Source organism: Chaetodon trifascialis, chromosome 12 (assembly GCF_039877785.1).
Source record: "Chaetodon trifascialis isolate fChaTrf1 chromosome 12, fChaTrf1.hap1, whole genome shotgun sequence".
Classification (NCBI taxonomy): Eukaryota; Metazoa; Chordata; class Actinopteri; order Chaetodontiformes; family Chaetodontidae; genus Chaetodon; species Chaetodon trifascialis.
This window is the reverse complement of record NC_092067.1, coordinates 24,157,448-24,172,749: the sequence shown is the minus strand read 5'-3', so window position 1 is coordinate 24,172,749 and position 15,302 is coordinate 24,157,448. Positions and strand designations below refer to the sequence as shown.

General features: G+C 42.9%; 1 protein-coding gene across 1 annotated transcript; it reads right to left on the bottom strand.

The window, feature by feature from the left end:
* Nucleotides 1–10,556: 10,556 nt before the first annotated feature.
* Nucleotides 10,557–14,372, bottom strand: mstnb (myostatin b). The gene is made up of 3 exons (XM_070976104.1): nucleotides 13,891–14,372; nucleotides 13,128–13,498; nucleotides 10,557–12,300 (listed from the first exon to the last, which is right to left on the bottom strand). The coding sequence occupies exons 1-3, from the start codon at nucleotides 14,267–14,269 to the stop codon at nucleotides 11,920–11,922; spliced, it is 1,131 nt and encodes a 376-aa protein (XP_070832205.1). The 5' UTR covers nucleotides 14,270–14,372; the 3' UTR covers nucleotides 10,557–11,919.
* Nucleotides 14,373–15,302: the final 930 nt, after the last annotated feature.

Here is a 15,302-nt window from a genome sequence, read left to right as displayed (position 1 = left end):
CTTATACTTTATTATTTTCATATGCAACTTTGCATCTTAGTGGCAAATTTTGTAATTTTTACAGCTTTCGTTACGAGTTACTTTTCAGTTTCCAAGTTTCCATATTCCTCCTCCAGTAAAACTGGCTTGTTAGAGATATGTGATATGATATGTGGTTCTCACAGGGCAGTAATACTACAAACATCTTATAGAATATGATGCATTGCTGTAGATTAAACCAGCCAAAAGTATACAAAGTACTTAAAATGAGCTCAGCCTCAAACATCTACAGCAGTAAAATGCAACATTAACAGCAGTTATTTTAACCCCAAATCCGTCAAATATAATAGTAAAACACCGACAGACCATTTTACTGCACAAGAGTACTTTTTGTACTTTAAATACATTTTGCTTAGGATTTGTAGAGTATTTTCAACATGGTGTTTGTACTTGTACTGTAAGCAAAGGCTCTGAATACTTCTTCCACCACTGATATCACATAGCATTTAATTTAACATGATTATACCATGCTTTTATTTTGAAGCCAAACTATTCTAAACAGCCATGCATCAATCTGCTGCTGTACGGCTGTTCGTGAAACTCACTTAAAGCAGCCGGTCGCTGAGGACAGGCTCTAAGTGTTTTGCTCTCAGTGTGAGTGTACAGTGTGATGGCGTTGAAATGACCAAACCTCTCCAAAGATTTCTTCCAAAGAGCTTTTCAGTCTTCTCAGCCTTCAGGGTGACAGAATCCTGATGTTGGAGTTATAGAGAAAAGACATGCTCAGTGCTGCAACAATAGTAAACAAAGAATTCACATTTCGGCCTCATTACTCCACGAAACTGAGACATGAAGTGAAAAAAGGTTCATGTGGTTTAAAAGTAATGACACAATTATCATTTGCATGCAGAGCTGCAGAGTAAAACCTTGTTCACAGCACCAGTGATATCACTGACCCTCGTGTGCAGATTTGCTCTTTGCAACAGTTTGAAGTATATATTTAATGCTTTGGTTTTGTCAATTGATTTCTTGCATACTTTGCATTTTCTTGGATTAACAACAGCAGGCTTCGACCTGCAGCGTGACATACGACTCCCTGAATTGATTTCTGTCCAAAAGCCAGAGTATCTTACTACCCTTAAGCCTCATTGTGGCACCATTGGAATGGGTATTGCTCTAAGCCAGAGATGCACACTGTGCCAGCTACTACCCATAATTCTTTTCCCTCAATTAGTGCCAGCTGCTCGGCCTTTAGTATTGACAGATAGTTGTATATTATCCCTGGCTGCATTAAATGCTTCGGAGATTTGCACTGTAATTTCAACCACAAAGTTTAGCAAATCCTTGACACTGCGCTAACTTGTAGTGGTGCCACTTCCTAAAGACATTAGTCTGTTACGCCATCATTCTGGTGTTCAGCGTAGCTTGAGGTTTCCTTTGGGGAAACGAGCTGAATCAGACTTTGCTCTGTAACTAAAAAGAGAGGACTGGCAGAAGTATTGGGTGTTTAAAGATAATGTACATAATTTCTTAATCACCTGATGCAATAGTAGGTGGTGGTGCCTCAACGAGGGATTTAATGGGAGAAAATCCAGTTTTGTCATTATAGAAGCACTGAGTGCGATTTCACCACACTGGAGCAGGAATACATATAGCCACACGAGGCATTCACTCATCGCCTTTTCATATGGACATTGAATCCCACCGCAGGGAAAAGTGCAACCTGATCGTTCATCTTATGATAATATTATAGTTAGGACTGTGAAAGGTCAAACCACAGCACATGTCTTGTTTTACATGGCCTCTGCTGAGAGAACCCACAGATGGCTTCGGCATTGCTGCAGGGCCAGCGCTCTGCAAAGTGCCTCTGGGAAGAGGATAAATGCCAATGTCCCTCCTTTCACCCTTCGCCCCACACTCCTGCAGGGACCCTTGTTTGAAACTTCTCGCTGTGGGATACGTGCTCCTCGGTTGCTTGTGTCCAAAAATGTATGCGGCAGCAGAATCTACTCTGTACACGCTGCCTTCGGCACCCAAGGGGCATATCAGAGTAATTGGGGAGGATTAACTGATGATCATCTTTTGACCATGTGACCACACTGTTTAAAAGGTCAGCAGCAGTTCACTTTGCCAGCTGTCTTTTAAACCACCTGTTTCACTGTTTTTGACATTTTCTGCAGCCATATTAATGCATTTACTGCTGATTAACCCTGAGGCAAAGAGTGGGGGGAAAAAAAGGTTTTGGAACGGACGCAAAATGTTGAATATGGAAACCTCGATACAAGAATACTCATTTCACATACAGCGTCATCTAGATAGTTATCTGTTCTCCTATTACTGTCCTAATGTGCAGAGCTACTGCTTCTCAGGTTGTATTCAGCAGCCAGGGCAACTGTACACCACTCTAACAACCCAGAAGTAAAAGTGCTCTTTAACACAGTCATCAAATCCAAAATAAAATGACATGAACTATATTTAACCCCTTTCCCGCTCTAATTTTGGAACTGTTATGAGAAAAAGTCACATAGAGTACCTTGCCCATTGCTGGGTACAAGCAACACCTGTTTCTCTTTAGAAATGTGGAAATAAATGGACAGAGGGATTTTTATATGTCTTTGGGAACGCATTAATACTTCAGATGAATATATAATATCACCAGTCATGGTTCACAATGACCAATAATCACTGACTAAGCCTTTCTGTAAAATACAGCCTTTTCCTACAGCCAGAAAAATGTACTTAGTTACAGTCACATGGCGGCCATTTTCCTTTGAAGGGCGGGAAGCTGAAATGTTGTTATCAAGAAGGATAATGTCGTTTCAGGTTTCAAGCCGTAAATCTGACAAATTGTTATCATTTCACTTCACTGCTAACTGACTGATCTACTGAAAAGACAATGGATGGTGAACATCTGGAGGGACGTGAGGCCATATTTCAAGGTATTAGCCATTAGCTTCCATTCAGTACGTTTTATTTCCACGGTTAAAGAAACGTCCAGGATCTGCTTTGATATGTTAGAATTAATTTCTGCTGTTCATATTGTATCATATCAAACAAAGGCTAACTGACTGATATTGCCACCTATAGTCATACTGCAACAGTGGATAAAAAAAAAAAAAAAAAATCAATTAAACAACATTAGTTTCCATTTCTAGACCCAAAAGTAGAACAGTGCTTTGAAAAGCTATAAACATCTAGAGTAATGAAAAGGTCTGTATTAAGTGGGATTTAGTCTGAAGAGTTGTGGGACAGATTCCAAAGTCTAAAAACCTTAAAAAAAAACGAGGTGGAGAAAGAAAGGTGAGCCAATGTTTTGCTTTTGCCTACAAACAAAATCATTTAAATGACATTGCTGCTGACATTGTTTCACACCCTTCACAACTTTGAGTTTTTGTAAGGCAGAATCTGACCAAACAACCCCATACGCACTCAAAGTTCACCTGTGCAGGTGTTTCCACTTTCCTAGTTAGCCCTCTTTGACTGTGTCCAGACTTTGTGTGATTGACAGTTTCTTCTACCCTTTGGTTTTGTTGTACCTGTTGACTCCACCCAGCTTCAACCTGTCCAGAGGTGTAACCAGCCAGGTAACTGAAAACACCTGAGCTGATGTGCAGGACCTTCACAGCTCCACTTAACAACTTTGCAGCCTTAAAGCTTTGTTATTTCTTTTAGGCCATGAGAAGAACTCCAAAGCCAGACACACTGACTTTTAAAGTTCTAATGCTAATGTGTTAGCTAACATGTGCCACATTTCTGGACTCCTGATGAATGTAAGTCCATTACTCCTTTTTACTGCTGTTTTTATAGCTATAGCTCTATAGCTAGTTGTTAACTAAATAGAACACACCTAATATGTTTTTATCGCTGCTGTTGTGAAGAAACTGTCATGCTTGAATGTAAGCTAATGTCCGTCGCCTGCTGAAGCTAAATTTGTCTCATTGTTCACCAGTTGAACTCCTCACGAAGAACATACAAATCTACTTGTGTTTCTTCAATTTCGCACCCATGAGCTCTCTCAAATTCTCTCCCAGCGTTTCACGTTACCTAGCTAGTTACGAGGAGCTATTAGCAGTTCAGATGTGGGAAAAATTTGATGTTCAATCTGTGTCTTCAATTCAAAGTTGACATGTATGAGCATAAAGACTGCAGTTTAGACAGAATGTCTTGTTACCGTGTCAGTAAATTAGGCTGTTCGGACTTAATTTAGGGTACCGTTAGCTTGTTGCTCAAGCGAAGCAGTGGAGGTAATGCAAATAAATGGAGCAATGCTAATTCAACAATGTATTTTAGGATTAAACTGTGGATTGCGTTCAGATAATTTCTCACTAATTACGTGTTTTAATTAATTTAAGTGTGTTTAGGGTTTTGCTTTTTCTTTGCAGAATCATGTGTTTTCAGCAACAGTTCCTTCTTGTATCAATGCTGCTAACTGATAGCAGGATATGCTAAACGAAAAACAGGATCAAGGTATTCTGTATGTTTGACATTGCTTTTTTTACTTTCATGAGGAATTATTCTTCTAAAATTATTCTTACATCATATGATGAAAGAATAGTGTCTAAAATGTAAATAAAACGCACGTTCATTGGCAGCACCCACTCATGTTAGATAGACTGTAGATATCTGAATTATTGGTAATTTAAAAAAGTTAAATAAAAGTACCATTAAAGAGTCTTTGAATCAGGCGCAAACAAATCTGTCACCACACGCCAGTGCTCATCATCAACACCAAACTTCACAGAAGGACTTAATCAAGCGTCTTGAAGCCGTTAACCATACCATGGTCCATATGGGACCAACCATAAAATCCTTGCTGCATCTAAGTTTTTGCTTTTCTGCTGGTAATTGGTAGTGGTGCCTTGCTGTGACTGTGCACTTTTCTGCCAACCACAGAAGAGCCAGTTAGCTCTTTTTATGGGCTTCAGGCACACACTAATGTGATGGGTGTTAAAAAGCCACAGGTTCTCAACTGTTGGAGAATTTACAGCCACACTACATTCAATTTCATGGGTCAAGGGCATCCACAATGGGGCCATCAAGTCTGCTCTTTTTAATTTTTAATCACTTGTCGACAATTCCCACAGCAAGTTTTGAAGTTATATTCCAGGACATGCTACTTGGAGGGATGCATTTTAGGTAATTAAAGAAAAGAGGGGAGAAGTACATTTACAGTTACTGTGAAATTCACAGGGCAAACAGCTGAGGATGCCCAGCTGAAGGAAAATCTGCTTTCAAGGAATGTCTACAACCAGTGGGTCATGTGATGTTTTCAGGCTTCAGGAAAATCATAAACAGTATTGATTGTTCAAATAAATGTGCAACAAACATATTGAAACATTTTTAAAAAGTTGGATCTCCCTCCGTATCAATAAATTTCAAGCCAGCGTTCAGACAGTGTCCAGGATTTATCCACCCAGGCCTAATTCTGGAAAGTCCTGCTTGCTGCATGAACGTCACTCAACAGGGCTTCTTGTAAAATTAATTGTGCACAGTAATCTGTAAAAATGTACCATAAATGTTATTTCTGAGATGTCAAAATCTATCCAGGCCTCTTGACACATACCTGATACTACTCTACATCCGTCTGTGTTAAGAGCATAGGCATATCATCGGGAGACAGGAGGTTTCCATAATCTGCCCTCCCTCAGTCTCCTTGGAGGAACATCTATTCTTCATCACTGTCAACCCTCCGTCCCCAGAGAGACAATGCTTCGCTGCCTTGGACCTTGGATGGTTTAGGGCCACATTTTTTGCTCGTCACCTAACCCCTCCTCGCAAACAAACACTGACATTGAGGAATTTTGTAAACATATCTGGAGTGAACACCAAATTTGTCCCGTCTCCAAACTTCCAGTAGTTTTACAAAGTCATTAATCATATGATAGCTTCCCTGAGGTGACTGTCAGTTTTGGGGTAGGAATAGTGATTCCTCATCGCTAAGTGAAAAAGCAAGCGGAGTGCAGACGGAAAGGATAAATCACTCGAGAAGTGAAGACAGGTAGCATTCAGCAGCTGGCCATCTGGCCCTTATCGTGTCCCAGACTGGCTGATTTTATTGCTTTTCATTGCTTTCCATAGACCCAAGAGAGATTTTCACAAACAACCTGTCAATCTGGCCCGAGGTGATCATCCTCTGCTGGTTGTTGAAGTGATTACAATGTGCATCTTGAACATCGTGCCCGCATAAGACAAAGTGGCTTCCTGCGGGCACACTGGTGAAGTCAGTGGTCAGATGGACACGAACCTGCTCGACCTGAAAAGACATGAATTTGTACATTAATGGCAGAAAATTGTGAATTTTTTTTGTATCTAAAACACAACAAATTACTCAATGAACTTAACGCATTTACTGTAAATCTGAAACTGGTCCAAACACCAGACTTGAATTAAAACTCTCCCAGTCTATAACGCAATGATAATGTAATCCACTTTGAGCAAAAGTTTATCGATATCAACCCCAACTCATAATGAACGAGGGTGAAGATGACTTAAGGATCAAAAGGGGGGAAATCCGGACCAAATTGCTCTCATTGGTGCATTCAGTTTGTACTGGGAAGCTGGAATTTCAGAGTTCCCAGTCAGAAAGTCCAACTGGAAAGCCTCTTTGATTTCCAACCTCTGAGTTTAATGGAACGCACCATTTGGTCAAGAGTCCCATGTGATCATTAAAACTTCATCATTTACCATTTCTGGAGGAATCTGGCATTGTGTATTTCAACTTTTATGTCATGAACTGAGTTTGGCATCTTGTTCATGTTCAGGCTGGTTTGGGGCGTTGTTTTTCCCCAGCCAATCAGCAGCGAGTGAAGAAGCTGCTTTAGTGGCTGCAGGAAGCGGTTAATGTTTGGAAATATGCAGATTTAAGAGTAATTTCTTTAAGCTTTAAACTTATGCGGACTTAGACGCTATTTTTGTGACCATTTTTCAGTTGCTGTATCGTATGAACGTAGCTAGCTAGCTATGTAGGACGGTGATGGCCTGGTTCTTAATCCTGCCTACAGAGCTCTGATCGGGTCTGTTGTTCTTATAACCAGGGAAGCAGCAGTCAATGGACAAAACCTCAGACTCTTTTAAATCACTGGACAAATCTGAGAGGCGAACCGTGGTTCAGAGATCTCTAGAAATGCTGCGCGGAGCGGAAATCATCCATGATTTTTCAAATTTGGATTGTCTGGCCTGATGCAAGCGGTGCATTCAAGAGCTGGAAACAGGTGGCAGATTTTTTTGTCTCCATAGTGTGTGGGGGTGCAGTGAAGGAAGCTGAGGGCATTATTGCTGTAAGCATTGCTTTGTCTCATTGCATGAAATCATCCGGCTTTGCGGACGCATTCTCCTCCTGGTTTGACAACTTGATCTGTCATCACTCTTGAACCGTGTTGTTGTCGAGGAGGACCTTTGCCACAGAGCGATCTGTCAGCAGAAACACTTCTCCAGATGGTATGGTTCGCACATCTGTTTCATAGTCCAGATGTTTTTTGGATGCACGTGGCAAGCCCCTTTTCTCTCCCCACCCGTTGTCCACGACCCCGCATCGCGTCCAGGACAGGGCATCCCCCTCCTTCGTCCACATGTGGGGAAAATCTTGAGACCTCTTTAAAGCCAAATGACATGTCTACAATGGCTGCTATACTATAGGATATTGGGAATATAGAGTGGAAAACAATGATTTAGTCTCCGCACAGTTCACAGGACGTGGAGTTAAATGTTCATTAAAAAGTTTTTCTTGTGGTAACTCACCAGCGGTTCAGCCTTAAATCTCAGTTGCATCTGTCAGGTAATCATGACACTGACCAGATGCACCAAAGCTTTAGACTCATCTGTTCATCCCCTAAGACAGATTTTCTCTTCTGGTCCTTGTTCTTTGACCACATCTTCTCGTTTCAAGCTCAGCTTGTCCTCGTCTGTACATCACACATTCCTAGAAAGGCCTCTAGAGGTGACAGCTCTCTTGATTACCGTGACAGCTAGTTGATTACTGGATGGACTGCCATGAAGTTTGGTACCAGTATCAGTGTTTCCCAGAAGATAAATCCTAATGATGCTGATGATTGAAGTGAAGGTACGACCAGAGGAACACCGTAAACTAAAACGTTTGCCCTTTTTGAATTCATGTTAGTGAGTGCAGCAGCATGGCTTGTTCAGTTTTGCCCTGAAATTTGGTCAATAATTACAAGATGAATGCTAATACTTTGGTTTATGACCAAATACCAGCAAACTAATGACTTTCCCATCAGCCTCAGCTCTGCTTTGTGTTACATGTTAATTTCAGAGTTAGCATGCTAACATGGTGCACTAAGATGGTGACCATGGTTACCATTATACCTGCTGAACATCAGCATGCTAGCATTGTCATTGTGAGTGTGTTAGCATGCTGATTTTAGCATTGACTGTAAATACAACCACACAGAGCTGCTAGTGTGGCTGTAGGCTCTAAGTCTCGTTGGATACAGTATCTGCAGCCCACAGTTTAGCTACAGCCCATCAAAAGATCACATTTCAAAACCTAAGCAACAGTTTGTCTTTGCAGAAATAATGTCCTGGTTGCTCTGGATAACAACTCATGTTTGACTTAGAGAGAATAAATCCCAGTGAAAAATGGAGACAGTGAGATTTGTGCATTACTCTTTCTGGAAGGGTTGTTTAAATGTGCAGTTTTCTTTATGCTTTGAGCATCACAAATCTAAAATCTTGCAAAAAATAAAAACAACGCTGCGGCTGGAATACACTAAGGATAAGTGGGAAAATATGAATTTTGTGATTTGGGTGAATCATCCTTGTGCTGAAAGTCTTCAGAGATGTGATTTCACTCCTCAGTATCTGATAACCAGAATCCGTTTTCATTTCCTCCATCGCCATTGTTAAGCAGCTGTGTCACGGATCATTTAATGACCATTCATTAATGAGGACTTGAAGAGGAACACAGGTTCTATCCATTCAAATTCTATTAACTTTACACAACAGGAATCCTGTCCAATAACGGGGTCTCCAGCTGCCTTGGACTACTCCTTCACCCCCTAACATCCTTCTTCCCGTTCTCTCACTCTCACTTCCTCACCTGTCAGAGGTGGAATGTCGCTGGCGGATGCAGTCCTCCAGGGTCTGACTCTTGACAGATGCAGCGATGCTCAGTCAAAGTGTTTCCCAGCTCCTGTTCACAAAGCAGCTCGAAACAAGCAGACAGCAGCAATTACTGCAGGACAGAAGTGAATGAAATGATGCACGTGGGCACGATAAACACAGAACAGTTCATGCTGTTTCTTCAACTGACGTGAAAGGAACAATGCTTGATAGGTTCAGCTTGTTTTACCTCTTTTTTCCAGCTAACTTTCATGTTTACTATCTAAAGAAGCAGAAATGCCTCAAACCCGCACTGGGGATTTATGTACATACATAACATTTAAATGTCACAAAGTTGTGTAAAATGGAAACTTTAGTGCAGGAAAGCTATGAAAACAAGTTTAACTGACATTTATACACGGGACCTGGGAGCAATGGTATTTTCATACTCTTCATTTGCTAATTTTTAAGAAATGCGTCATGAGTAATAATGTGAAAGTAAACGGCTGGAAACTATTGGAGAGTATTAGACTCATAAAAAGTTCATGCCCATGTCAAACTGCAGATGGAAACAGCACGACTGTAGGAGCAGCATGAGGATGGAGATTACAGGTTATGAATTGGTCCTGTGCTGTTAATTCTATTCATATTTATTCTTGTGAAGAGAGCTCTCCGGTTTGCACATCTTTTCAGACACTTTTTCTCCCATCACCAGCGAACAGAGAAGGGTAGAATCTGAAAACCTTCCCCGGGGAACTGAAGTTCTGTGGATCCACTCTGCTCTCTGTGGCCGATCGTCGTGGCAGCTTTCCAGCTCTCAGCAGGAAAGGAAGTGGCTCTCGGGGGCAGTGCTCAATTCGCCCTCTACTGGGCGGAAGTCAAGCCTCAATGAGGCCGTCAGTCGAATAGGTCATGCTGTCAGAGCGCACCAAAGTTCACATCCTCTCATTAGACTGCAATACTTTCAACATCCCTTCACTGGAAAAAAGCGAAGTCAGGGAAGCTGGCCTGAGTTACGATGGCGATAAAACGGGCTTATGGTGATGTGATTGTGCAGGTGTAGTCAGGTAGACAGAGTGTGTGTGTGTGTGTGTTGTCATTACTTTTCTGCACACACACTCACACATTGCCACTCAAGCCTCTCAGCTGCTGGAGGCTGAAGTGGGGATGTGAGCTTCAGCTTCAGGTTGTGTTGTGATGCATCAGCTTTGGATCTGATGTGAGTCTGCAGAACGACACCAGACTGTCTCTGGACACGAAGGCATGTCCAGCCCTCTTCTTTTGATTAACTGCAGCAAGATGGTTTTATGGTTGCAGGGATCTCTTTGAAATGTGTTGCAAGAGTTCATTTCATATTGTCAGTGCATGAAGGTATTCTGTCCTCCACGTATTCCAGGAATTCACATGAGCCCTGCAGCTAAACGCACCTCCACTGCTGCAATATACCTTTAAAGCTCAAATTTATAGGAAATGAGCAAATTGAACGTAACACAGAAAGAAACTACTCAAAGAAACAGAAGTCAACAAACAAGCTAGAAACTTTATTTGTTAAAACAAGTATATAGAGTTGCTGTATTACATCTTGCTAGATTGTGGTTTTGTACATTTACCAACAGTGGTTTAGAAAGGCAACTCCTAATGGAAACAATGGCATATGTATACAATACAAATTAGCAAACATATCAAAATCAGTTTTTACAACTTTTGTAGCAACCAATTCTTTCTATTGGTGTGCCATAGTGCAAACTGTGTTGTTTGTAAGACAGAGTTTAAGCATGATCTCAACATTCACACATCTCGACAATCCGTTTTCTCTGTCTTAAACACATTTTTCATTTGTAGGCTGCATTCATTGTGCCTTCAGTTCAAGTCCTTCTGTCCAGTAATGTGAATTTACAATCAGAATAATTCAAGTGTATCGGGCAGGTCAGGCTGTTTTGTTGGATAGTGGAGATTATGACTGAGCGAGAACGCTCCTCGGTCGGGTATGTAAGTATGGCAGAGTACGTGAAGACCTGTCAAGACCTAAAGTGGTACTTCACCCTGGTGGAACGTTTTCGGAGCGATGGCCCGGCACGCCAAAAAAGTTCTCGTCAATCAAAAAATGAGAACTTAAAAGTTTGATCGAACACAGGAAGGGTGTGTCCAGTTTTCCAAATTAGTTCATGTCGGCTGAGTTTTAGGAATGGCAGTAATAAACGGGGTGACTCACGGATTGCAGCCAGTTTTCACCTTTTCATTGACTCCTATGAATCCCATGTGTACTAAAACACGTTCTACCAGTGTGAAATATCACTCGTAAGCCTCCAGCTGTGTTTTTCCAAGCCCTTTCAAAAAAGTCCATGAGGATTCCTGGTTTCACTCTTAAAACATAACTTGAAAAATGATTATCACAAACATGTAGCTTAGTAAAAAGTGTAATAGCTTGTATGTTGGCTACGAGTGGAGTGGCGGAGATGGCGTACGAGTATAATCTGTCGGCACGTTTGTATAAATGGACAGAGCACAGAACACCGAGACAAAGGGAAAAAGAAGCTTTTGGATAACTTTGATAATTTCTGTCTACATTCACTCCAAGGTCCAGCGTGCGTGCGTGTGTGTCTGTGTGTGTGTGTGTTCCTGCATCCATCTGACTTCAAGCCTCTCTGGCTAAGATTTCACTGGAGGAAAGAGAAGTAAGAGCTATGCCGGTTGTGAAAGCGCTGCCCTGCGGGAAGGTCGGGCTGTTTGTGGCCTCTACTCTGGTTCTATTGCACCGTGTTGCTGCAGGAAAAGCACTGGAACTGGTGGATCGGTTGTGTCAAAAAAGTCTCAAACTGGAGGCCGGACCGAGCCGCGGCCCCTCCGTCCACCCCTCCCTCTGGCCAGGGTCTCCTTCCCGACTCAAGAGCATCCACAACGATCCACCACCATGGAAGGGATCTTGCCATAGATGATCTGCTCTTTTCGGTTAAAGTAGAGCATGTTGATGGGCGACATCTTGGTGGGGGTACAGCAGGGGCCCGCGGTCCCTCTAGGGTTGGCCTTGTTCACCAGGTGGGTGTGCGGATACTTCTGCAAGTGCATGTACTCACACTCCCCGGAGCAATAGTTGGCCTTGTAGCGCTTTGGGGCAATAATCCAGTCCCAGCCAAAGTCTTCGAAGTCCACTGTGAGGGGGTAGCGGCAGCACCGGGACTCTGGAGAGTTCTCGTCACAGTCCAGGCCCGAGTCCCTCCTGGCACGCTTGGGGCCCTCCGAGATCTTCACCTCCATGAATGGTTGCTGCAATGACAGAACGTGTGTGAATGCTTTGACACTAGCCGGCTTGCAGAAGGAGGCGGACGGCAGCGTTCGACTTACATCTTTTCAGTCCGCTTCGCTCGACCTTTGGCGGCTGGTTTCCAAACATGGCACGATAATATTATGAAACTCTGAGTTTTGAAGAAATTAAATCATCTGACGGTTGGTTAGCCACAGCCGTCTAGCTATTCTAATTGCCCCAGAGCCTGGTGCCAGTATTTGAGCCGTACCATAAGTATTTGTCATTGATAGTAGCAGCGTGTGTGCGTGTGTGCGTGCGTGTGTGTGTGTGTGTGTGTGTGTGTGTGTGTGCAGGCAATTACTCTGATTTGCACAGTCACACAGAATACTTTAAGGAATGTGGGGCAGGTGAACTTTTATGTAATCAAGCAATAAGATTTGAGGTTATTGTGGACTGGGCATTTGTCCAAATGCAGGTGTGCGCCTACATGGAGTCTGTGTTGATTAACTGCTTTCAAAAGTCTTAAATCTTGATTCCCTCCTCCAGCAGTGAAATGCAGGAATGTTTAACCACCTGCGGACTCTGCAAAGCCTCTCTGCACACTAAAAGCTAAAGTTAAAACCTCAGGACAGCACAACAGAGGATCCAAAATGCCTTTTTGGAGCTAACAAAAAGCTGGATTTTTGGAAATAATTATGCAGGATGGTCCAAATTATTGGAGTCCCTAAGTCAGCTGCTGCACACATCCCACCAACTCTATTCACTCCTGCGCGCTTCCTGATGAAATAACGAGCTAAAAACTTGACCACAGCGCTTCAACTGAATGTAAAATAAAGGTTGAGCTCACCAGTCCTTCCTCTCCGGGCTCTGCGGAGGTCACGGCCAAGTCATTTCCCCTCGAATCGAAGGCGTTAATCTCGATGCCCCAGTTGGTCTCCGGCTGCCGCAGCCACACACTCAACACTTGTTTGACGTCTATACTTTGCCAAGAGCTGACCCCGGCGTTCACGTCGATCTTCAGCGAACGGATGCGTATGTGCCTGCTCCCGTCTGTGACCGGCATCAGGCGGGAGATTTGCAGGAACACGGTGGTGGCCTCGTCCGACTGGCGCAGATGCACCCAGAGCTGCGCCCGGACTATCCGATTGGCTTGAAACTTTTGAGTGAAGGAGAAAAAGCAGCACTTCGGCTCCCCATCCACTTGGACGATGGACTCGGCTGGAGAGAGAGAGGGGGAGAGAGAGAGAGAGAAAAGGTTCTCTGTGTCCTCTCTATCACCATGTGCGACTGAAATTTGAAGACAGAAAAGAACTGGTGCAAATAAAAAAATCCCTGACCCGACATCTTACCTCTGGAAGTGCGCTAATAAAGTTTTCAAACCTCACAATCTGTGTGCGTAACATGCCAACATGCACCGACCAATACACTCATTTTACAGCCGGTAATGTTGGAATATCCACATTTCCAGTATGAAAACCTGGTAAAGCTACGCGTTGCCAAAATAAAGCCTACGGACAGCGCCCCCAGTGCGCCCTGCCTCGTGCGTAAAAGCCTATTTTTGAGCCGCGTCCTTCTCATCAAACAGACATTAAAGCGAAATAAAAACTTACGTTCAGTGGCCATCATCATTATTGTCTCCGTGATGGCATGCTCATCGTCCTCCTCCATAACCACATCCCTGTTGTCATCTCCCAGCACGTCGTACTGGTCGAGAAGCTGCTGCAGCGGCGGCGCTTTGGGCAGGAGCTGCTTCACGATGTCTCGGCTGATATTAGGAGCTTCTTTCATTCGCAGCTTGCTCAGAATCTGAGATTTTATGGCGTTTAATCGCATGGTTTTAATTTGCTGCCGAACCTCGCAGGTGGCGCACTGCTCCGTGTCTTCAGGGCTGGAGGCGGAGGGCTGCTGGTGCGTCTCTTGGTCACTCAAAACTACTGGACCCAAAGCAATCAGCAAGCTAAGATACAGCACAATCTGAGACAGATGCATTGTCTCAAAGGCGTGAAGTTTGGTTTAAAAGAGATCCCTTGGTGTGTGCTGGACCTGATGCGCGACTGGACTGAGTTTGGATTAATGTCCCACACTGATAGGCATCATACTTTATTAGCGCGCACCTTTTTATACTCCAACTTTAGCCTCTTTTGTGTCGTCAAAAACTATGATTGGCTGGACAGGCAACAATGAATTTTAACCGACTGACATGAAAACTTTTTTTCGTTGTCAAACCATACAGGGATGGAGACTGTGAGCATGTGCTGAACGTGTCCACAGATGGATAAATTCACTTTTCTTACACTGATTGCGCAACGAGCGCAGGGACGCAGACCGGAGTGTTTGTGTTACATGTTACCCTCTGATGAACCTCAGGTTATATGACTCAGATTAAAGTCAAACAGCACATTAACTGCACACTATGAAAGAGAAAGAATGATCTTTAGAATAACACATTTGAGAAAAACTGCGGACACAAGTCCATCAAACGGGGATAGTCTCTGATGGCGCGTGCACGGTTGCAGTTGTGTGCGTGTGGAAATACATTTCATCCGTGAGACAAAAAAAAATAAGAGTTATACTTTAATTCAGCCCAAGTCAAGGCCGTCTCAAGGTGTCGTTTATTTAGGTCAAAGCTCAATTTTCTTTAGCTTCTAATATCAAATCAAAACTGGAAATACATCCTTTCTCGGACAGGAATTTAAAAAAATCAGCAAAGATAAAGAAAGTCTTGAGTCCAGGACTTGTTGAAATCCGTGTCGGTGAAACCTGGTCGTAGCTCATGAGAAGATGGTGCCATCGTGTGGCAAGTTGACATCAGAGAGGCCTTCATCTGCAGAGACTTGCGACCTGACTGACTCTGAACTGAACAGTAAAATGACGAAGATATTTATTAATGATTAATTATAAGACGATCTCATTTTGTCTTTCTAATTACTACTAAAAATGATCTCATTTCAAAGTCCCGCGTGAGACACTGAGGAAAAGAAAACACTTAACAAGAAGTCAGTTTTTTTTATTGCATTGTTGT